This window comes from Labeo rohita, chromosome 1 (genome assembly GCF_022985175.1).
Source record: "Labeo rohita strain BAU-BD-2019 chromosome 1, IGBB_LRoh.1.0, whole genome shotgun sequence".
Taxonomy (NCBI): domain Eukaryota; kingdom Metazoa; phylum Chordata; class Actinopteri; order Cypriniformes; family Cyprinidae; genus Labeo; species Labeo rohita.
In genome coordinates this window covers 29,880,591-29,905,058 of record NC_066869.1, presented here as the reverse complement: position 1 = coordinate 29,905,058, position 24,468 = coordinate 29,880,591, and the positions used below count along the sequence as shown (strand labels likewise).

Sequence of the window (24,468 nt, the reverse complement as noted above, 5' to 3'; positions counted from 1 at the left end):
AACCACACTAAAGGCCTGAATGAAATTAAAGTAACATATTATTTATTGTTGTTTTTTTATATTGGTTCAGGCAAGACCAGAATCAATCCGTTCTACCCATTCAAGCCATAGCAGCCATTCTGCTCATCATGTGCCTCAACAGCAGCATCTGCACCCACTGCAACAGCCACATCCACATTTAATTCCACAGTCACGTGGAAGTGTCACCCAGGCACCGACACAGGCACCAATACAGCCGCCAACACAGGCACCGATACAAGCACCGGTACAAGTACCACCCCAGGCAACTCCAGCCCCAGCCCCAGCCCCGCCACCACCTCCTCCACCACCACCACCTCCTCCACCCCCTCCTCCTCCTCCTATTTCCAGTATCCCCCACCATGCCACACCTACCATGTTTGCCAAATACAGCACTATCACTCGGCTACAGAATGCCTCTCAGGCCACAAGTCACCCCAAGCCTCAGCCACAAGCCCAGCAGCAAGTGCCACCAGTCCCACCGGCCTCCAAACCACAATCAAACAATATTCCACCAGGGGCTAACATCCCACCGCCTCCTCCTCCACCTCCACCTGCCCCAATGCCTCCACCTGGATCAGCCATGGCTGTTTTGAAACTTGGTCCTCCACCCCCTGCAACAGTTCTACAGTCCTCCCCTCCTCCTGCCCCCACACCTCCACCTCCTCCTCCCATAATGCCTGTACAGTCACAGCCTTTACCACCTCCTCCTCCCATAATGCCCGTGCAGTCACAGCCTTTACCACCTCCTCCTCCCGTAATGCCTGTGCAGTCACAGCCTTTACCACCTCCTCCTCCTCCCATAATGCCTGTGCAGTCACAGCCTTTACCACCTCCTCCTCCTCCCATAATGCCTGTGCAGTCACAGCCTTTACCACCTCCTCCACCTGTAGTGCCAATCCAGTCACAATCTTTTCCACCTCCTCCACCTATAGTGCCAATCCAGTCACAATCTTTTCCACCTCCTCCACCTATAGTGCCGATCCAGTCACAATGTTTTCCACCTCCTCCACCCATGGTGTCAATCCAGTCACAATCCTTTCCACCTCCTCCACCCATAGTGCCAATCCAGTCGCAGCCTTTACCACCCCCTCCACCCCCTCTTCAGGCTAATGGCCTTCCCCCTCCTCCACCACCCTCTACTGTACAGGCACCTTTCATAGCCAATGGACTCAAGCAGGTCCTTGCCCACAAATTTCCCAGTGTACCCCAAAATGTAATACCCCCAGTCAATCAGATCCATTCTTCTCCACCTCCTCCCCCTCCACCACCGCCACCACCCCCACCATTAGCACCTACACTCCCTCCTCAACAGCATTTTGCTCCTGCTCCAAATCCTCCACCACCACCACCTCCTCCACCACCCCCACCCGCCCCCATGCAGCTGCCAATTCAAACTGCAGTTTTGCCCAAAACTTTCACTGGTGGATTTCCACCTCAGACAGCACCAAAACCTTCATATGGCATTCTTCCAGTATCCCCAGTAGCTCCATCACCTCAAGCTCCAGCACCACCACCCCCACCACCTCCACCCCCACCTCCTCCACCTCCACCTCCAGCACCATTGAAGAACCAACCCCCACCTACACTACCTAAGCAGCAAAGCATCTCCAAGACACTACCCTTTTCCAACCAAACCTCATCAGTGCCATCTCTGGTTAAGCAGCTTGCTAGCCAGTTTCCTGTTGCATCTTCTGCAGTGACCAATCAAACTGAGTCACAAAGTCATAAAGCTCCCCAGTCCCCACCTGCAGTGAAGACTAAACCAAAATGGCAGCCTGTAGGTCAAGGCCAGCAGCAACAGAAGTCACCTGAATTTCCACCGCCTCCTCCAGAGAGTACACTTGCCTTTCCTTCACCACCACCTCCGCCACCACCGCCACCTCCTCCGGGTCCTACCCCTCCTCCTCCACCTCCTCCTCCTCCTCCGATGTCAGGCTCCCCTATCACAAAGTCCCCCTCTGGCTCATCTGCAGGTGTCAAGAAACCTCCACCGACTCCTCAGCGCAACTCCAGTGTGAAGTACAATGCCTCTGTGGAGTACCAGGAGTCCCGCAAGAACTTGGTGAGCAAGTTTAACCCTAGTTCTGCTTCATCATCGACATCAGCCTCCAGTAGCTCACCCTCTAAAGAGCTTCCTACAGGTCCTCGGGCACCCCCCAAACCAGGGAAGCTCAATCTGGCAAATCTTCCTTTGGCTTTGCAGAACAAATTGAATCAGAACCGCCAATCAACTGCAGACTTCCCATCCCCTCCACCCCCAGAAAATGACTCTTTCCCACCTCCCCCAATGGAGTCTGACCTCCCTCCACCACCGCCCCTTCCAGGTGATCCAAATGGTTTGTCTCTGAAAGTGGCTGTGGTCAATCCTCAGCCCCAGCCTGCTTGGGGCAAGAGTTCTCTAAAGAAGACGCAACCTCCAGCGTCAATTCGCTGTAACAACATTAAAGAGTCTCCACCACTCTCAACGCCTATTCCCCCTACTTCTCCCAAAGGCACCACGCAGCCAAACTTCTTGGAGGACCTTCACAAGACACTTAAACGCAAGTCCTCACGAGTCTCTGGAGACAAAGTGGACCCTGTGGCCACAATGGATGACATGGCTTTGCCACCACCTCCGCCTGAGCTTCTGAACGATCAACAGAGACACAGTGGTAGTGGCTTCATGTCCGGGAATATCTCAGGCTATGCAACACTACGGCGAGGGCCTCCTCCTGCCCCACCCAAGCGGGACCACAGCACCAAACTCACAAACTGAGAAAACTGCAACTTTTTCTGGACACTCTTGCTTGCTATTTTCATGTCATAGAGTTGTAGAGGAGAAGCCATCGTTTTGTTGATATGCTCAGCTTTTTCTGTACAAAACAGCTCAAGACGTTTCAGCTTTACTGTGACTTTGTGACAGTGCATCAGTTACAGCTCCAAACAACTGAGTAATTCCACTTCAACACCTTGGTACTGCATGGATAACAAAACTACATTAAACTATTAATCTTATTGATTTTTGGGAAAACAAACGTTTTGAACTTTGGGGTTGGGTGGGATTTTTAATTTTGATTTTATATTGTTTTTATATTATCAATTATTTAATAATCTGAAGAGATTTTGTTATTTCAGACTGAAGTTTTTTAAATGGTTGGATGGTTATTGTTGTTTGAGGAGTTTTAGATGGGTAGATTTTGGCTGGTGTATTAGTTTGGCACAACTTTAACCATTTATGTGGCAGATCCAGTGCTCAACTGATGCATTTAGAATGTATCTTGATCACTATTTGAAGTTCTTTGAGCCACATCAAGTGCGTTATAGTTGTAATTGTCAAAACTGTAACATGAAGGAATTGTTCAGGGAGATGCCTCAGTGTCTAGTTCTGTGAGACTGTGGAATGTTTGCTTTTTTTTTTTTTTTTTTTTTTTTTAATTAGACCTGTTTAAATTGTAGATATTCTCATTTGCTGCAGTATCTTTGTCTAGGTAAAACAATTGACTGCCTTGCTGTTCCTTGTTGGTCCTTACTTTCTCTGGTGAACATTCAAGCTGACTTTTACAAATTGTTCACCTACGAAGAGATGGACTTTAAAGTCATGTGCTTGAATGACACAATCATTATTCACATAGATTTATCTTATATCCTGTATTATAACCTGTATTATTGGCTCATGAATACAGCCATGCCTTAAGATTCTAGAACATGCGTATCAAACAACTGATCAAAATATTATCATCTTACAAAAAGTGGCCATTAGGAAGTTAAATTTCCCTGTAGGTTTTACTTGTTAAAGGATTCTGGCTTACTTTCTTCATTCAGACATGACACCTTCAGAATCTTACAGTGAGAATCTTGCCTATAATGGCTCTATAAGAGCCACCTTGCATCTGTACAAAAAAGTATGCATATTATCTCATGTCCACATTTCATTTTAAAGAATTTGTTTATTGAATGTATTTACAGTATCATGAAACTTTTCAGGCTGTTGAGAAGCGACTAACTGAAGTTAATATTAAATTATTAAAGTATCCGGTCATGATCCGTCAAAGGTCTATGAACATCATTCTCTGCATATCTCTCTGCAAAATGTGTAATTTAAAATGAAATTATACATGTTGATATCATCCATGTTTCTGTTTTTATTGGGTTTCTTGTAGAGGTTAATTCTAGCAGGTTTCTATTCATATTCATATCTCATACAGTGAATAATCTCGTTTCATGTTTCAGTGGAGTCTGTAGTTATTGGTAGCCAATGACAACATCCTTAGTACAGTAGTCTTTTTGTTTAGCTTTGTTTGTAGCACCGTAAAGTTTGTGTGAAGAATCTTCATGTGATTTCATCCAGCAGGTCAGTGATACGGCAGGTGATTGTCGAAGTTGTCTCCACGAGCGATGTTGGTTTCAGTGTTGTCATGATGACCCGCATATATTGGTGGAGCCGCTTTAATGTTTGGCGCTAAAGTTGAATGTGTGCGTTCTACAAATATGTCAAAAGCATTATTAACATTGTGATCACAGTAGTAATATGCCAAATGTGAAAGTGTGAAAGATGACAAATGTATTTACCTCTAGTCCCAAAATGATTTGAATCGAAGTATAATCCTAACCCTCCCTGTTGGTGGAAAGAAGTTGTCAGCAATTATTTCATTGTTTAGTCATGCATTTATAAATTTGAAAGTTAATTTAAAAGTTAAAAACATTATTATTTAGTATTTAACTATTAGTATATTTAGTTTCTTTGACATAGCTCAAATACTTATGCACAACAGTTAATAAATAGTTTATAATCAAATTACATTTAATGATGCAAACTTGCACTTTATTCTAGCTCTTCTTGTTTGTTCATTAGACACTTACATTTGGCTAGCATCTATTCATGCTAATGTTTGTATGCCTATGGTGAAAAACTCTTTCAGCTTCATATTGACACTCACCTCCTCGCTGGACTCAGAGCTCGAGCTGTCAGCCTTTGTGCATCTGAGAGAGATGATACGAGTGACATCCTGACTCACTCTGGCTCTGATATAGCACCCGGCCTCCGGCTAAAACCACAAGGGTGTGGACAATAATTAAATGAGATTCATGAAAAAAAAAACTTACTATTACTAATCAATATTAGTTATCACATAAGCAGTCACATAAAAGACATTTTTAGTCCAGCATGTTGTGTGATTTTTCACTATTATTCAAAAGCTTGGTGTCAGTGTGTATATATACACACCATATATATATATATATATATATATATATTTCAAGGGGTCATCGGATGCCTATTTTCCACAAGTTGATATGATTCTTTAGGGTCTTCATGAAAAATCTATTTGGTTAAAAATTCTCAATGGTTGTGTAAAAAATAACACCCTTTTTACCTTGTCAAAATGAGCTCTGCAAAAATCATCCCATTCTGAGGGATTGTTCCTTTAAATGCAAATGAGCTCTGCTTGCCCCGCCCCTCTCTTTTTACTGTGGAATGATGAGCTGTGCTCGGGAGATTGTTTACTTCAGCCGTGAAACCTGTTAACTAGCACCTTATTAGTAAAGGTGATTGCAGAGATTCTTAAAAAAACTACATCCCTGCTCCGGCATCAAAACAATGGAGGTCGGACTGTTACAGCTAATCTGAGGTAAGACTCTCATGTCAATCAACTATCAAAAGGCATCTGAGAATGACTCGATTTGAAAAAGGGGATATTATTTTTACAACTTAATTAAAAACCACTGCATGGATTTTTATGATTATAGGGTAGATTTGTACAGACACTGCTAGTACACATTAATGTTCAAACAACATGTAAAAGTAAACTTTGCATCCGATGACCCCTTTAAACCGCTGCTAGAGCAAATTTTTTCAGTACTTGGATCACTTTTCAAAACTCTTCACAAATTACTTACACAAGTGTTAGTCTTTTAATTTCATTATATCTATAAAAAGGGGAAGCTCACTGTTTCGTGTACTACCTGATGTTAGTGTTTTTTAGGTCATTGTTTAAAGAGTGACAAAGTGTGTTTGTTAGGTGACAAACTTAGTATAAATGAAGAACGACATGATTTGAGATGATGAGACATTTATTATGTGTTTTGGAAGGTTTAGTGCTTTTTCAATTCAAAATTAACTGCTGTGCTAAGCCGAAAGTTGCACTGGAAAAATAATTGGTGTAGAAATAATTATCACTCTGAAATTGCTAGTCAAATTCACAATTAATTATAAAGAAATAGCGAGTAACACAATGAACATGAATGTTTAAAGTAGAAAGACTTGGAAACAAAGTTTTATGCTCATTAAGGCTGCATTTACAGTTCAGGTCAAAAGTTTACATACACCATGCTGAATCTGCAAAATGTTAAGTGGGATCATACAAAATGCATGTTTGTTTGGTTTTTTTTGTTTTTGTTTTTTTGTTTGTTTGTTTGTTAATTTTTCTTACCTGAATAAGATATTTCACATAAAAGATGTTTACATATCACTCACAAGAGAAAGTATAGTTAAATACTCAAAAGTTCACATACAAAAGTTTACATACACTTGGTTTTAAATACTGTGTTGTTACCTGAATATTTTCTTTTTTTCAGTAGTCCCTTGTTTGTTCTGAACAGTTAAACTGCCAACTGTCCTTCTGAAAAATCCTTCAGGTCCCACAGATTTGTTTTTTCAGCATTTTTCTATATTTGAACCCTTTCCAACAATGACTGTATAATTTTAAGATCCATCTTTTCACACTGAGGACAACTGAGGGACTCATATGCAGCTATTACAAAAGGTTCAAACACTTCAGAAAGAAACACGATGCATTAAGACCCGGAGGGTGAAAACTTTTTGAATTTGAAGATCAGGGTAAATTTAACTGTTTTTTTTTTTTTTTTATTACTTGTCTTCTGGGAAACATGTAAGTATCTTGTGTAGCTTCTGAAGGGCAGTACTAAATGACAAAAATATTATATTTAGCCAAAATAAGAAAAATGTACACATCTTCATTCTGTTCAAAGGTTTACGCCCCTGGCTCTTAATGTGTCGTTTTTCCTTCTGAAGCATCAGTAAGCATTTGAACCTTCTGTAAAAGCTGCATATGAGTCCCTCAGTTGTCCTCAGTGTAAAAAGATGGATCTCAAAATCATTGACGGTAGTCATTGTTAGAAAGGGTTACACAAAAATGCTGAAAAAATTGTGGGACCTTAAGGATTTTTCTGAAGAACAGCAAGCAGTTTAACTGTTCAAAACAAACAAGGACCTCATGAACAACTATCACTAAAAAAAAAGAAAAGAAAAGAAAAAACAGCTGTGGATCATTCAGGTAACAATATTAAGAATCAAGTGTATGTAAACTTTTGAGTGGGGTCATAGTTTTATAAATTCAACGATTATTTTCTCTTGTGGACTATATAAAATGTCTTTTATGTCGAATATCTTATCAGGTCAATACTAAAAAAAAAAAAAAAATTAACATTTTGCAGATTCTGCAAGGTGTATGTAAACTTTTGACCTCAACTGTATTTGATCAAAGAAAAACATTATTTTACAAATATATGAAATATTCTCAACGTTGTGAAAATGCAGTCTTTCACCTTGGTGTATAAAATTTAAAAAATACAACAATTAAATTTATTTAACTTCCAAATATCTATAGGTGTTATTTCATACAATGATTATCTAATGTGTGTCATAACACGTTTATGTGTAATTTATTTACTGAAAATTAAAACCACTCACAGCAGTTCATACAGATTTTTGTGAATATCCACATATAGCATCCTGTTTGCTTCAACTGAACTTCAGCAATTGAAATGGAATTTAAAAGGAGTTATCAATTTAATTATGAATGGTGCACAAACCTAGTACAATTATTACAATCTACCTGCAAAACCCGGACCATAATCATGCCCATCATATATGATATTAAACTGAATGAAGGTCTTGAGCTTACCACAAAAAAACCTTTGCGGTACATGCAGCCTTGAGGATCGACCCCAGAGCTCTTCTGACACTCCGTCTCCCTAACGCCAAACCTCAGATGCAGATCAAAAGTGTTCATTCCCAAAGGAACAATCTTAAGGTAAATAAAACCAAATGATCAGCAGTCGATATTTTTGGTTGTGTTGCTATACTATTCAGTCACCCTATACCAGTTTTGCCAAATAAAAGAGTTGTAAGAGTGTGTACTGACCCTCTTTACAGATGCCTTGGACACTCTGTAGAGGTGATTCCTGGCAATGCGTGCATTGATCTGACTGAGCGCCATCTGCAGAGCATCATCTGCTTTTGAGTTGAGCTCAAACAGAGGAAAGCCTACAATTGCATGTCAGAGGTCATGTTACTCATTTAAGAATTTACAACTATATCCCAAAAAATGTAAACATGTTAGTCATTTTAACTGCTGACTTGGCTAAGTATTGTAACATATTTATTCCTTATGTCTTATACAGTCTGTGCTAATAATACATCAAGATCACACTCACCTAAACCTCCCCAAACCTGCAGGAGCAGAAAGAGAAAAACACAGCACCTCATTTTGATGTCAATCAGACTGGATGCTCTTACTATCAAACAGTCTCGTTTTTAACTGTCATGGCTCTTATAATTCTCCTCCTCCTTTCTGCGTACAAGGCGTTGTTTAATTTGGCGTCTCTCTCCTGTTCGTGCACGTCTGGGTAAAGAGGAACTTTGTCATGCAGAGCCAATGCTTGTTTTACCCAGAATATGTTCTGCTAATCTGATTTCAAAAATTACTCTGTAAAATTACTACATAACATTTTGGATGTGATATACTAGAAAAACAGTGCTGCAACTGTTAATCAGCTCATAGTTACTCCACCATACATGACAATTATACGGTATTTCTACAAGACAACACATATAACGAATTGGAAAATGCTATAAAATTAGTTTTTGAGTTAAAAACGGGTCACCTAAAAGTTTACAGTAAAAGGATGTTTAGAGAAGTGCATACATGATTGCTTTAAAACATTTTCTTTCTTTTTAATAAATGATTGCAAAGTAACTTGTGCACACAATAATGAAGTTGCTTTCCAAATTTGTAGGTCAAAGGGGATCTGAGCAGAGGAATGTCTGAGGACTTTGTGGCATGTAAATAAATGCAAACAAGAACATGATTTATTGTAATGGTGAGACATGTATTTTCTTGAGAGTGAAATCAGATCAGTGACTGATGAAAAAGCTAAATGAACAAACACCTAATTTTAACATAAGCCAATATGGAATCTGTTTTCTTAACAAATAGTAGTTTTTGAGAACAACTATAACTAACAGATGTTCAGGGAAAGCTTGACAAGTTCTTGCGGTTATAGATTAGTTTCATAAATCATGAAACGTTACAGCTAATTTTCACTTGTTCCTGTGAATATTTTTTAGGGTTGATTTATTCCTGTATAGTCTGTTCAACATATTTGAACTATTACACAGTTATTGTTCAAGAATAATGAGACTTATGTTCAAAGTTCATTGAACATGTTGACAGTTGTGACACTATGTCCTAATAACGGAGCTGTTGCCACAGTATGTGAGGCTGTTACAATGGAATGTTACATTAAATGTTCTAGCATAAGCGTTTCATCAAATATTTGAGTATGATTATGAAACAGCAAAAAATGTAAAAGGCAGAAATATTGTTTTGGCCAACAAATATTGCAGTTAATAAATGTTATGAAAAATACCCTTGTTCCTTGAAGCATTTTTAATGAAAAAAAAAATTATGTTTTAACTTAGAATTTGCATAATTAATTACAAAGTAGCACATCAAATTAAATATGACATTTTGAAGAAAACAGACTAGAATTTCTTGTATGATGTACTCCAATACTCTTTAAAAAAAAAACTTACTTAAAAAACTTTCTTAAAAAAAAAAAAGAAAGAAAAAAAAAATCATTATTGTTTTAAATGTTTTAATTAAGTCTCTTCTGCTCACCAAGGCTGCACTTATGTGGTCAAAAATACAGCAAAACAGTAATATTGTGAAATATTATTACAATTTAAAAATACTGTTTTATTTTATTCTGTTTTAAGGGGAGACACTGCAGGCAAAAACAGTTTTTTCATGCACCTGTCAAGTTTGAGATTTTGGGCTTTTTGGTTTTTCATAAAGTGTTTTTTCAGACCAGTGGAAACATCCAAAAGACACTGTTAAGGTTTTTTTTTATTATTATTTTTTTATAGCACTAGATTTCAATTACAAGAGGCATTTGTTTGATTATTTACAACATTTTACTCCCCCCAAAAATGTGAAAATATATAGTTTTCTGTCTGTTCCACATATTTTATGAAGTGACCAAAAAATGAAATTCCCAAAATTCCCTCTGTAAAAACTTTTGACTCTAATGTCAAAAAAAAAAAAAGAAAAAGTATTTTGAAACTGACTTCATCCAGTTTTTAAATTTTTGTACTAGAAATGTATGCAAATTAGCCCATACTTCATGTCTCATTTGCATATTTAAACCTAACATTTTAGAAAACTTGTAATACATTTTTTTTTGCAATTATCAATGTAATCATTCAACTGTCAGTTAAGTTTTTAACTATCAGTTAAGTTTTTTAACCTATTCACCTGCAGTGTCTCATCTATATTTTAAAATGTAATTTATTCCTGTGATGCAAAGCTCAATTTTTAATATAATATTTAACAATGTTACTGTTTTTATTGTATTTTTGATAAAATGAATGCAGCCTTGATGAACAGAAGAAATTTTAAAACCATAACATGTTTGACAAGTGTTGTATATACAGTATTATAAATAATATACTATATAATTAGAAAGTATTCACTAAATATGCACACTGTAATACCCAGTGCTGGTTAAGGTTAACCATTTGAGAAAAAAAAATGCCTTAAAATTTAAGCTTGTTCAATTTAGGTCCAGAAAAAAATAGTTCTTAATCATTATAAATCAGTCTAAATACTTTGTGTAACTTGATACAATTGCATGAAACTATTTGCATACAATCTAAAACACTAAGGGATCCCCACTAATAATCTTGTGCAAAAATTCTCTCTGCTTTAATAGTCTGAAGCAAAGCATGCTGAGAAAATAAAATCTGCTGGAACTCATTCAGTTTGAGTTTTGCTTAACATAAGATATGGAGTTCACACAACTTTTTTCTTTTCATTTAAAAACTTACTTGTTTCATTTAGTACATAGATTGTTAGGTTTTACAAACTGAGGAATTCTGTTACTAGCTGTTTTAAACTCTCAAGCCTCTCAGTTCCCTCCTCATTTCCCAGTTATATGTGCTGTTTAATTTGGCCTCTCTCTCACTTTCCTATCTAGTCCAGACAGACAAACACTGCTACTGTTACCCAGAATCTGTGCTCCTGGGATGGCTTTTCTGTATACAGCAGTTATAATGTAAAACCAATTCTTATCTGTTACTGGAGGCTGGTTAATAATATAAAAAGTTTGGACAGCTATGTGTGACCAAAATGAGAACTGCGCAGAGCCTTCCAATGCAATAGCTGTAAATGTAATAATTACATGGAAATATTGCTACTAAAAATGATGTGGTAATAGTGAATACAAACTATGTTTTCAACAAACAGGACAAATATCTTGTTTATAATTCCAGACCACCACTCTCATATATAATTTATTGTAAAAAAAAAAAAAAAAGGAAAAATGAACATGAAGCACTAGTTTGAATCTTCTAAGAAAAACATCACTTTTTCGATACATTATAGTCTTGTTCTGTAACTCTCTAAAACCTGTTACGATAAAACAAAACAAACTTATTATAATTATACACTATCGTATATAATGTACATATAACAGATATGAAGACAAAACTGCATGTGTTTGCTTTTAAATGAAACAAAATCTACTACTTTCTGTTCATTTGCAGAAATCTGTCATTCAGTGTCATTCTTGTCATTAAGTTAAAGCAAAAGGTGGCATTTCACCAGTACTAGCATTTCCCATGATGCTTTTCCTTTCTCTTAGTGATGTTACTTAAAGAGCAAATTTTCACAAGACAGGCAGGTATGAAGTGCTCACTTCTGCTCTAGAGAACGAATGATTTGGAGTCAGCATTATGGGGCCAGCACATGCTTGTGAACTAGACTCAACTATATCAAGCTAATTCACTACAGTCAGTCACCAGACCCCTTTCTCTATCACTCACTGTCTTAGTGTTGACATTAGAGATTCCATGGCTGCAAGAAATGAGCCTTCAAACTCCTGGTCTGAGAAGCGGGTGACGGACAGACGTGCCCGGCGTCGGATCTCTAATCGAGCTGCGGGAGTCATAGAAAGGATTCGTTCCATGGCGTCTGCGTAATTGTCTTCATCGTCTGCCAGGAAGCCAGTCGGACCACCTTCATAAGGAACTACAATGTCCAACTTCGGACCACCGGATTTGTGAGCCAGAATGATTGTTCCTGCAGCCATACACTCCACTACACCTGTGGAAATGTGGAAAATGATGAGACCTCTCATTATAACGGTCGTGTAAATATAAGGGTTAGTAGTTAGCAAAAATTTAAACTAAAACCCTAAACAAACATTTTTGTTACCTAAAATAAAATAATAAATGAAAAAAATATATATACACTACCAGTCAAAAGTTTTTGAACAGTAAGATTTTTAATGTTTTTGAAGAGGTCTCGTGCTCACCAAGCCTGCATTTATTTGATCCAAAGTACAGCAAAAACAGTAAAATTTTGAAATATTTTTACTATTTAAAATAACTTTTTTTACTTGAATTTTAAGCTGAATTTTTAGCATCATTACTCCAGTCACATAATCCTTTAGAAATCATTCTAATATTCTTATTTGCTCTAAAAAACATTTATTATTATTATTACTATGTTAAAAACAGCTGAGTAGATTTTGTTTTTTCAGGCTTCTTTCATGAATAGAAAGTTCAGATGTAGAAATAGAAATCTTTCGTTTTATTATAAATGTCTTTATTATCACTTATATATATATATATATATATATAAATCACACACACACACACATATTTTTCAAATTTTTGTTATGTGTGTGTGTGTGTGTGTGTGTGTATCTTATTTTCATTTAGTTTAACTTAAAGGACTAAAATAAATAAAAATAAGAAGCAGCACTATATAGACACTCAAAGAAATATACATATGAAAAAAACATACCAAAATAACTAAACTAAAATGAAAGATATTAACAAAAAATATATAATAAATCTGATTCAAAATATTAACAAAAATTAAAATGCATATCAATGATACTAAAATAACACTGGAAATATGCACTATAGAGAAAAAGTTAATTAAATATTTAAATTAAATTATTTTTTCAACTAATTTATTGTATACTATTTATGGTTTATTTTCTTAGTGGTTCTGTAAACAATTCACCATCTTTTTGTTCTTGAATTTTTTTTTTTAATAATCTCTATAGTGTTTTGAGATAGAAGTTGCTTGAAAGCATGATATTTCTTACCAATACCGAAATGCTCATTCCACATGGTGTGCAACCCGATCGTGGCATCTGTTAAATCTTTCTTCAGATCCTCAAATGGGATATTGAGTTTAAACTCCACCCTATCTGCCACACCCAGATCCAGACACAATCCCTTCAACATCTGTACCCTATCTTCATCTTCCTGGTTACGACATCCACCAATCAACACCAGCTTCACGGTCTCTCGTCCAGCAGGCTCCACCCCCTTCCTGTCCAGAAGCTTTCTAAAAGCCTTGATCTGCAGCTGATGGTCTTTTTCAGGCCGGAATTGACCCACAGAGACCACAGAGTGACACTTCTTTCTCTCTTTCTCTTCATCCTCGTCCCCAATAGGGACGTCCAGGAAGGCTTGAACATCACATGGTGGATAGACCACACTGGTGCGGTTTGGAGCACGCCACAGAGCCAGAATGTGACCTAACGTCCAGGTGGAATTTACCATGACTACGTCACTACAGGAGCCGGCCAGGCCATACAGCAGCGCAAAGACACAGTAGTAAATTACTTTGATGGCACTCAGTACAGGGTTACTGGAGATGTAGTCTGCATTATTGAACCTAGAATGAACATAAGAAGATAAGAATGCATACATGTAATTATGTTTGTCAGATTTCTATAGGCCAATTATGTATACACCACCACTCAAAAGCTTGGGGTCAGTAAGAATTTGTGTTTTTGTAAGAAGTTTCCAAGTCTGCATTAATTTCATCAATAATACAGCAAAACAGTAATATTCTAATTTAAATTAACTGTACTATTTTAAAATGTAATTTTTTTTTCTGTGATGCAAAGCTGAATTTTTGGCAGGCATTACTCCAGTCTTCAGTGTCACATGCTTCTTCAGAAATCATTCTTATATGCTGTTTTTCTTTTTCAGGAAAACAAACATTATTTTCAATGAATAATTACACTTTTTGGAGTCCATGATGAATAGAAAGTTCAAAAGAAAATTTTTGAAATACAATTGTTTTGTAAACATTATAAACCTCTTTACTTTTTGCTTTTGATCAATTTAATGAATCCTTGATAAATAAAAGTATGCATTTATTCATAAAAAAGGTATACTGACCCCAAAGCTGTAGTGTATGTAAATATAATTTTGCACATACATAACTGGAAAACAAGAGATATATTTATGAATCAAAAAACATTTAGAACACATTTTACTTTTACTTTTACTGGCTAAGGTGTATTTTTTAATGCATAATTTCTACCTGATAAAACATTTTAGAGCTTGCCATAATTACAAAAAGGTATAATCATAACAATGGCGATGAAGTTTTAAAATTGTATTAATTTGCATGTTTTTCAGGTCTTAAAATGACACTTTTCCTGGAATTAGGCTTCCTCACATATCCAGGTTCTCCAAGTGGGTTTTAAATAAAAATGAATTTGTAAAATAAAAGTGAAATTAGTGAATTAAAATATGAAATTTCTTTACTTTTATAAATTTTATTTTGTCTAATTTTAAAGATTATATTATACTGAAGCCCTGTTAGAACTACTGCATTAATTCATTATGCAAAATAAGACCAAAAATATATTCATTATGAAAGTAATTATGGAAAATTTTGAACTACAATGGAGTCACTACAGAGTTCTTTTAACGTCTACATCAGGAGTCTCCAAGCTTGGTCCTGGAGGGCCAGCGTCGTGCTGACTTTAGCTCCAACCCTAAAGTTAAACACACCTGAACCAGCTAATCAAGCTCTTACTAGGCTTGCTAGAAACTTCCAGGCAGGTGTGTTGAGTCAATCTGGAGATAAACTCCACCAGCTCTCTAGGACAGAGTTTGGAGACCCCTGCTCTAAATCAACCACAAAACTAAGGTTTTAAGTCATTAAACAGTGGAATCACCTTTTCACAATTAATTCAATAACAATAATGCAATCTTCTTGACTAACCTTGGGTTTCTTTCTCGAACCACTGACAGCATATCAGTGCTGATGGTTGGGTAGTGCACGTAGCTTCCCACATGACAACCACCCAGGTAACGGAACACAGGTAGGGTGAAGGCATAGCCCATTGAGTCGATGTAGAGGTCTGGAACAAACTCAGTCAAGGCCTCCCAGCCTAGGAAGATGGAACCCACGCTCTGCCCCAGAAGGGTGAAGTGTGGGTAAAGTTTTGCCTCCACCAGGAGACGATGTTTCAGGAACACAAACTTAACGGGTCGGGGCAGTCTGATGTTGAAGCGCCGCCGCGCTCCATCTAAAATCTCTTCTGCTGTCACGCCCTGATCACCTGTGTAAACCACGAAAGAAATATCTTGGTACCTGTGAAAATATGAAAATATAGTGGATTAAAATAGGGTAAGAACTCAGAAATTATTAGAATTTTTGTTACGTTTATTCTTTTGTTAAGGTCATGCTGAAGCCTAGCCCTGCTGATTTAAGCATTCAAGACGGCTTTAATTCAAGGGTCAGAAAGCTCTCGTATTTCATCAAAAATATCTTAATTTATGTTCCTAAGATGAATAAAGGTCTTACAGTTTTGAAATGAGTAATTAATGATAAAAAAAACTTTATTTTTTGGTGAACTATCCCTTTACGTGAAATTACTGTTCACTCTTACAATAAAAAAGATCATTACTAAAAACATATGAATAAAAAAAAACAATATAATATAAAATATAAAAAAACATTCCGGTGATCTACAAATAATTAAATTATAATTAATCAAATTAACGATATATAAATGAATTTATTGTAATGCTTAAAAACATTCATCCCCACACTGGGATTTCAGTAAATGTCATCCAAAATGACAGACATTCTTTGTTTTTGTCCCAAATCCTTTTGTTTTAAGATAAATATTAATGAGCATACTAAAAGACTTGTGTAAAAAGTAAGAATCTGTCCAAAATGTTTGTTTTTTGTTTGTTTTTTCTTCGGTTACAAGTACACTGTGGTGTAAACTTCCATGTCATGTAGGACATAATTTAATATTTTATATTACTAAGTAATATGTTAAGTATATATTTTAGACATTTTTATATATTATTTATAAATTATGTATTATATATTTCACTTGAAATATAGTATTATGTACACACATAAGTGGAGGTCAATGTCAATACTTTTTTGAAAGTCATGGTATAGTTTTCCTCCAGTAGCCAAGTAACAGTCAGTTTAAAAGGTCAAGTCATGCTGTAGTTAGGCATGATAATTTTACAATAGATTTTTAAGATTCTTGTTATTAGTTACATATATGGAAACCTGTACTTCTGGAAATATTGTGTATGACCTTTTCAGTGACTAGAAGCTTGAAAACAGCAAATAAGCCTGAGAAATATACACATAACACAACTTCAATATGGCGTAACATGTTTTAAATGTTGAATTAGAGTTTACTTTTTAATATTAGTTATATATTTTGTTTCATGCTTTTATTCCCTATTCGCCACTGACCCATAAACGTCTGGCCAAATAAATGGCTCACTCTTGAGAGCTGAAATACCTGACCTGTTTTGAAGAGCACGTAAAGCACACCACAGCACTCTCTCTCCTCCTCCTCCTGCATTGCAGTATGGGTGGAAGAAGGCCACGGCAGGCCGGTCATCCTGAGCTCTCCTGCTCTTCCTCTTCATCTGTAGCCAGGTTCTCACTCCCATGATGAAGAGGAAGAGGATGGCGGTCAGGACAAGACTCAAATAGAAGCATGGCAACAGCAGTGACCACAGTAACCTGTGGAAGGCAAAAACCACATACAATAATCAATTTTCTGATTAATATTACTTAACATTCAATGTTTCTTATTAAAATTCATACTCAACTATAAATAGGCGTTTAAAGTAAATACATGATAAGACACAAGATCTCAAAACTAATTCTAATGTACATTGTTACAGCTTTTCTTGTAGTAATTTAACCAGCTAATGCCTAGTCTTCTCTAAATTGATTTTATACTGGTGAATACCTACCAAAATATTGAAATAATATAAAGCTGCAAATTTATATAAACACATGTTTAAAAATGACAAATAAATTGATCATTTCATTGATTCGAAACAGAAAATGAACTAAGTAATTTTAATAAACATTCGTTCTGTGGCAACAAGGGTTTAACGAGAGTTCAGTGGATTTCACTTATCAGGCATTAGCTTTAAAATCAACACAATGAGTAACGTTAACTAATTAAAAATGTTTACCTAATTAAATCGCACAGACAGAAAGACAGGTGATCGTGCGCTGACATCTTCCTCAAATATGACAACACAACACGTCTCGCGTCAGAACCCGGAAACATTTACCACTGGTCGAATGTGTTTTTTTACTTCTTCTGGCGTTTTAATCGCTGTTGGCAAACGACACTTTCGCCACCTGCTGGACTGGAGCCTAAATGAGCATCTGGTTTGTTTTGAGCGCCCTTTTCGTAAAAATAAATAAATAAAAATTACCCTTGGCTGCCACCTGGTGTCAAGATTTAATTTATGATTGAGTTATTGCCTATGAGTTTTGCTTATCCCAGGCAAGGAATGTTCTCCTTAGTTCTCCTTAACAATTGAGATAGAATGACACCAATTGTTTTCTGATTATACTTAATTAAAAAAAAAAAAAATGATACAGCAGTTCTCCTAAATATTATACAAACATCCGTTTGGAAGCTTTTGAAATATAATCTACACAGAGCTAATTCAAAGTAAAGTTTAACCAGCAAACAAACAGTTCTAGATCAATACTGGCCTCGTACCTTGTCTACATTCTTGCACAAACTATTAGGAGACGGAACAAAAACATGAGGCCCCCGATACAACTGGCTTATTTGATATGTTTTAGCATCTTACTTGAGAAGTGTATCTGCAAATCGGAACAGTAAGTCATAGTTTTTCCAAAATTATGCATTATACAGTCATATATTTATATTTGTAGCAACACGCACGAATGAAATCAGATCTCTGTTGTGTGTCAGCATTGGCTTATTGTAGTCATTGTGAAACCTCACCTTAAACAGTATAATGAAATATCACAGTAGGATTTGTTTTTATTTAACATTTACAACTATTTTCTTGGGTAACAAAATAAAAATAGATACAGTGTTTGTATCTCCATCTATTAAATGTGGATATACAAACATTGCAGCTTCACGATTACTATCAAAAATGCTACAGGTAGAATAGCACGTTGTTTATAGTTGATATGTTATGACAACCAAAAGTTTGAAATAAACACATAATGCGGATAATGTGTTTATTGTGAATAATTATGTACAATTATGTAGTAGTATTTGCATATGAGCAGTGTTCTGGGTAACACATTACAAGTAACGCGAGTTACGTAATAATATTACTTTTTTCAAGTAACTAGTAAAGTAACGCATTACTTTTGAATTTCTAAAAAAATATTTGAGTTACTTTTTCAAATAAGTAACGCCAGTTACTTTTTCCCCCATTTATTGATGACAAGTCTCCTGTCGGGAAATTTGGAGCAAACATGTTGTTACTGTATTTTAGACCAAATGTGAACATGCATTAATTCATCTCACTCACAAAAAACAGATTCAGTATTCCTCAAAATGAATAAAAACAGTGAAATGCAAACTCAGAATTTGACGCAACCCTGCAATAATTAAATATGTTAAATAAAACAAATATCCTTTATATATTTAATTCCATTTTGTTAACCAGTGTCTTTGCTGCTGACCTTCGATGATGCAATTCAACCACACTAATAAAAATGTGTTACTTTTTCAGGGAGTAACGCAAAATTGTAATGCATTACTTTTAAAAGTAACTTTCCCCAACACTGCATATGAGCATGTTTTTCTTTAAATGGACACTATTGTCCATTTAACTATGAAAGCTTATTTCCACCACAAAATAAAAAGAAACCAAAATGTTAGGGAAAAAATCTGTGAGGGAAAAAAAGTGTCTGAACAGCAACAGCAACAACAGAATAATAATTAATTGCAAAATGAAAAAAATCAGAATTGCTAGATTGCTAAGAACTGATTTTATATATCGCAAATCAGACTTTGTTTATGAGAATTGTGAGACTAAAAATCCACATTGTGAGATAAAAAAGTTGCAATTAGCATAAATATTTTAGTATATTATATTATATATAATACTACAATAAATGACTGCAGCTGTTTCTCTCTTCACACACGCAGTGACCAGGTTTTGTCAATCACTGTATCCACACAGGAACATGTGGACACAGTGCAGAACTTAACAAGTCACAATGAGGTAAGAGGTTATTTGTTGACATTTATTGACTGGCATTCTGTCAGTGGATGATTGTGAAAATCAAATTTTCTAAGAGATGTGATATCTATTGTAGATTCTGAGTTAAGGCAAGTAAGAATGATTTTACAAATAGCCTTCACAATATTTGCTTTTCATTGATTTGATTTACTGAACTGACCCTCAGGCTGATCCTGTGAGTTTCAGCTAACATGTAAACTCCCGTTCTGTGCTTGTTCAGACAGTATTGTGGCAGCCTGCTTCACCCAGTCACATTACAACAAACTCTGAGGTTCACCTTTACATTCAGTCAACAAGTGTTGAGTTCGTCACTGAACTCTTACGCAAACATGGCATTACTTATAGGTAAGCAAAGCTGGTTCATTTGGTGAAATAAAGAACTTACATGAATATTGATGGTGTCAAAACAGTGTCACAGAGATAAACAGGAAAATAGCAAAAGCAATTATGAAATCTCAGCTATGAGATTTCAGATTCAGATACAGTTCAGATTGTGCTGTATAGCAGCTCTAAAAACTATAGTGTCATTATTTAGCTCAGTATAAAGTATAAAGTTTGTTAACAGTATAAAGTTTGATCAGCTGGACAGTTCAGTAATAAGCTGCAATGTTGTTATTCAGCTTCAGTTTTAGTTCTGTCAGTTCACTGTTGATTCAGTTCATTTCAGTACCAGTGGTACTGGTATTTAACATTAGATAGTTTTTGTGCAACTAATTTTAAAAAATGCTAATTCGTGGGTCAAATATTAACAGTAAATAACACAATAAAAATAGATGGGAGTTATTACATATTACTCACGTAAACTACCAGTCATAGGTTTTTAAACAGTAAGTTTTTTTGTGTTCAGTCTCCTCTGCTCACCAAACCTGCATTTAGCAAAAACAGTAAAATTATTTAAAAAAATATTTTTACTATTTAAAATAACTTTTTATTTGAATATATTTTAAAATGTAATTATATCAGATAAATGTTGGTCTTCTGAACTTTCTATTTATCAGCGAGACCTGAAAAATTTCGCTCAACTGTTTAATAATAATAAAAAATGTTTTTGTTTGTATGTTTGTTTTTTAGCAGAAAATCTGAATATTAAAATGATTTCTGAAGGATGATGTGACTGGAGTAATGATGCTAAAAATTCAGCTTTGAAATCATAGGAATAAATTACATTTAAAAATATATTCAAATAGAAAGTTATTTTAAATAGTAAAAATATTTCTAAATTTTACAGTTTTTGCTGTACTTTGGATCAAATAAATGCAGTCTTGATGAGCAGAAAAGTCTTCTTTAAAAAAACATTACAAATTTGACTGTTTTGACAGATTTTGTTTGTTTGTTTGTTTTGTATTGAAACTAAGAAGGGTTAGTTTGATTCCAACAAAAAAGTAGCACCCTAATTTCAACACAAGAGGAGGGTTATGGCACCTTTTTAAAAACATGTATTATGATTATTTTGATGTGTATTCCCAATGATATGTACTACTTTTATTTTTTAAAAGATGTCTGCATATGTTAAAAAGCAACTCCTTGATTCGCTAGACTCATTTTGCGCTTTTGATATTTTTGCAGAATGCTTTTGGAAAACACACCGGCGCTAATTGAGATGCAGACCAAAAATGATACGTCGGATCCCCGGAGTGGAGGCGTGTTCTATGAGAGATATCATTCTTTAGAAGATGTAAGCTGACAAAAATTAGAAAATTCAGCTCAACTTTTACATTCCTTTAACTGAAATTTTTTTTGACCAATCTTTTGTCTCAGATCTATTACTGGATAAACAAGACCAAACAAGATCATTCAGACATGGTGAAAGTAATTCTTATTGGGTCATCTTCTGAAAAACGGCCACTCTATGTTCTAAAGGTACACTCATTGTATCAAGGTGGATTTGTGTACTCGAGATCTGAGTATTGCTTGAATGTATTTTACAGAACACATTACAGACACATTGACAGTTAAGATGCATCTCTTTGTCTGTCTTCATGCTGCAGCTGTCAGGCAGGAGGGATGAGGTGAAGAGGGCCATGTGGATCGACTGTGGTATTCATGCGAGGGAGTGGATCGCTCCAGCCTTTTGCATGTGGTTTGTCAACTACGTAAGTATAAATGTGTCCTACATCTGTTTGAGCTTTCATGTTTCAACTGTTTATTGTTTTGCCAAACTTTAATGAAGATTTCAAGATCTTGGTTAGCACACTAGAGTGGCCACATAGCATAGTTTTGGCCATGTTTTTTGGGTCATTGTCCTGTTAGAAATTTGATTCAGTGGATTTGTTTTTTTCTTTTCCAGGCAATTGCATTTTACAACCAAAACACTGAAATCACAGAGATTTTGAATAATATGGATGTTTACATCTTGACAGTCATGAACCCAGATGGATACAAGTACACATGGACAACAGTAATATGCTAAAACTGATATTATTATTATTATTATTATTATTATTATTATTATTATTATTATTATTACTAATTTATTAGTGCATTTAATATGCTGTTGGAATAGTAATAGTGCATGTAGTTGTGCATTATTAATTTCCCTGAAATGTAAATAAATAAATAAATGACAGACTTTAACCAAATTTAGCACAGTACTTTATCTAAAAAAAATTCTAGAAGCGTCCTCACGGCTTTTATTTATTATTTACCAAACAGGATCGGATGTGGAGGAAAAACCGCTCAACTAACAAAGACAGCGTCTGTACTGGAGCCGATCTGAACAGAAATTTTGATGCAAACTGGTGCAGTAGGTGGCAAATACTGGACGTTCATTGAAAATAAAAAATGTTGCATCCCAATTTGCATATGTATTTTATGTGAAGAAAAAGTACATACTTTAGCGTGTGTAGGACAATAGTAGGCAAGCTTTGGGACATACCACTTTGTCATTATAACATCATTATAACATTATTAGAAAAAAAAAACAAAAAACAATAACCCAGAAACTGTAGTGGTAATTTTACCATTGTCCATTAAATTTACAGTCTATTTAAAGTTTAGTCTTGCATATCCACCATGTTTTTCAGACGTGTTTGTAGTTCTAATCAAATATTTGTCCAATGCAATGGATTGTGGGCGATATTAGCCGTTATAGTGTGGGCGGATTTGCACTTTTAATTTTTACTGGAAATAGTAAGCCATCCAAGTACCTTTGGGATGCTCATTTCAACATACGATTTGGGACACACCAGGTCTAATGTCGAATACTATTTAGGACGAATAGTATCCAAATTGGGATGCAACAATACTGTTGTAATTTTACTTTTGAGGATATTGTACTTTAAAACTGATATTTCTTCCATTGTTTTTCTAAAGCAAAGGGTGCCTCCGATAATCCATGTGATGCTACATATTGCGGTGAGTACCCAGAGTCTGAACCAGAGACCCAGGCTGTGGCACGGTTCCTGCGCTCCCATAAGGACACAGTCAAGCTGTACCTCACCATTCACTCCTACTCTCAGATGCTCCTGTTTCCTTACTCCTGTTCCTATGACGAGATTCCAAACCACAATGAGCTGGTGTGTGAAGTTAATGCATGAGCATTTGTAGCAGGCTATACTAGTAAATAATGAAAGTTAAAAAAAATCTGTAAGCATATTTGTGTTTCTTTCTGACAGTTAGAACTTGTTAAGGAGGCTTCAGCAAAAATACGCAGATATTATAGGAATAACTATAAATATGGTCCTGGTGCAAAAACCATTTGTAAGTTTTCCATCTATTCTTAGAAGTATTTTTATGGACATCTGTATTTTCTTTGACATGTAAATTGTTTGTTTTTCTTTCACTAGATTTAGCCCCAGGAGGATCTGATGACTGGGCATATAAACTTGGGATAAAGTATTCATTCACCTTTGAGCTTCAGGATCGTGGTCGATATGGCTTTCTTCTTCCTCCCAGCTTTATCCCTCAGGCCTGTAATGAGGCTCTGCTGGCATCAAAAATCATAGCCTTACATGTGATCAGAAAACTCAATGAAGAGCTTCCATAAACAACCTGAGCACACAATAAATTTTACTCTTGACTAAACTAAATGTGTACTTAAAATGTGCTAACAGCAATAGAGAAAATGCCATGTATGTAACAAATAATAATAGTAATTTTTGAAAGTGAGGTTGTTTCGTGTGAATATGTAGGTGTGTCCTATGTATCATGCAGCCTATCGTAGTTTACAGCTGTTTGTATTACAGTAAAAGACTGGCATCTTGATACTGGCCTCCAATTTTTTTTTTTTTTTTAATACTTTCAGTTTTCTTTACACTAAGAGTTTTTAAAACATTATCTATACTGAAACTGCCTTTACAGACAAAGCTATGAAATTGTTTACATATGGTTTGTGATGTAGCTGCTGTTAGATGTAAATAGTACAGTTCACTGCTTCATCTTTCAGTAAAAGTTTATTTGCAAACTCTCCATTACACTGAGGGTTGCCAACTTCAGAAACGGAAAATACGGGACAAACGTGCCTCTTTATAGGAAAATAAGGCACAGAATAGGAGACACGCAAAATATTTATACTGTAGTGTATTATTTCAGTGTCTGCAGTGAAGTAGGTGTTTAAAAGGTTTATAAATGTTTTTCAGATATATACAAATTTGTTTTGATTGACCTATTTATATACAATTTCAATTCTATATTAGAAAAAAAAAAAAAAAAAACATTACACACATTGTACCAAATTGTACCACTATAGAATTGTAGCTGTAGTGGTGTAGTACCCTAAATATCATCAACCTCTCTTCAAACTTTGTTTGTTATTTTATATATATATATAGCCAAGAAGATAGATACATATATACAGCATAACATTTCAAAGCATAACAAATGTC

At 35.5% G+C, this 24,468-nt stretch overlaps 4 protein-coding genes across 10 annotated transcripts in view; 2 read left to right on the top strand and 2 right to left on the bottom strand.

Annotated features, from left to right (window-relative positions):
- Positions 1-4,127, top strand: part of raph1b (Ras association (RalGDS/AF-6) and pleckstrin homology domains 1b) — a 60,073-nt gene extending 55,946 nt beyond the window's left edge. For all 7 annotated transcript variants that reach the window (XM_051105458.1, XM_051105487.1, XM_051105476.1 and 4 more), the window contains one exon: positions 71-4,127. In XM_051105458.1, the coding sequence (XP_050961415.1) occupies positions 71-2,776 (2,706 nt within the window). In that variant the 3' untranslated portion in view covers positions 2,777-4,127. The remainder of the gene's footprint in view (positions 1-70) is intronic.
- Positions 4,123-8,600, bottom strand: spp2 (secreted phosphoprotein 2). The gene is made up of 6 exons (XM_051105504.1): positions 8,455-8,600; positions 8,163-8,284; positions 7,923-8,045; positions 4,938-5,045; positions 4,570-4,615; positions 4,123-4,480 (listed from the first exon to the last, which is right to left on the bottom strand). The coding sequence occupies exons 1-6, from the start codon at positions 8,504-8,506 to the stop codon at positions 4,353-4,355; spliced, it is 579 nt and encodes a 192-aa protein (XP_050961461.1). The 5' UTR covers positions 8,507-8,600; the 3' UTR covers positions 4,123-4,352.
- Positions 8,601-10,854: 2,254 nt separating this feature from the next.
- On the bottom strand, positions 10,855-17,686 carry alg11 (ALG11 alpha-1,2-mannosyltransferase). Its single transcript, XM_051120830.1, has 5 exons — positions 17,591-17,686; positions 16,905-17,126; positions 15,345-15,716; positions 13,420-13,997; positions 10,855-12,404 (listed from the first exon to the last, which is right to left on the bottom strand). Exons 1-5 carry the CDS (start codon positions 17,635-17,637, stop codon positions 12,121-12,123), a joined length of 1,503 nt encoding a protein of 500 aa, XP_050976787.1. The 5' UTR covers positions 17,638-17,686; the 3' UTR covers positions 10,855-12,120.
- Positions 17,687-18,090: 404 nt separating this feature from the next.
- cpb2 (carboxypeptidase B2 (plasma)) lies at positions 18,091-23,848 on the top strand. Its single transcript, XM_051112568.1, has 11 exons — positions 18,091-18,254; positions 19,552-19,627; positions 19,866-19,990; positions 21,212-21,320; positions 21,404-21,505; positions 21,634-21,738; positions 21,933-22,043; positions 22,298-22,388; positions 22,958-23,160; positions 23,260-23,344; positions 23,431-23,848. Exons 1-11 carry the CDS (start codon positions 18,178-18,180, stop codon positions 23,628-23,630), a joined length of 1,284 nt encoding a protein of 427 aa, XP_050968525.1. The 5' UTR covers positions 18,091-18,177; the 3' UTR covers positions 23,631-23,848.
- Positions 23,849-24,468: the final 620 nt, after the last annotated feature.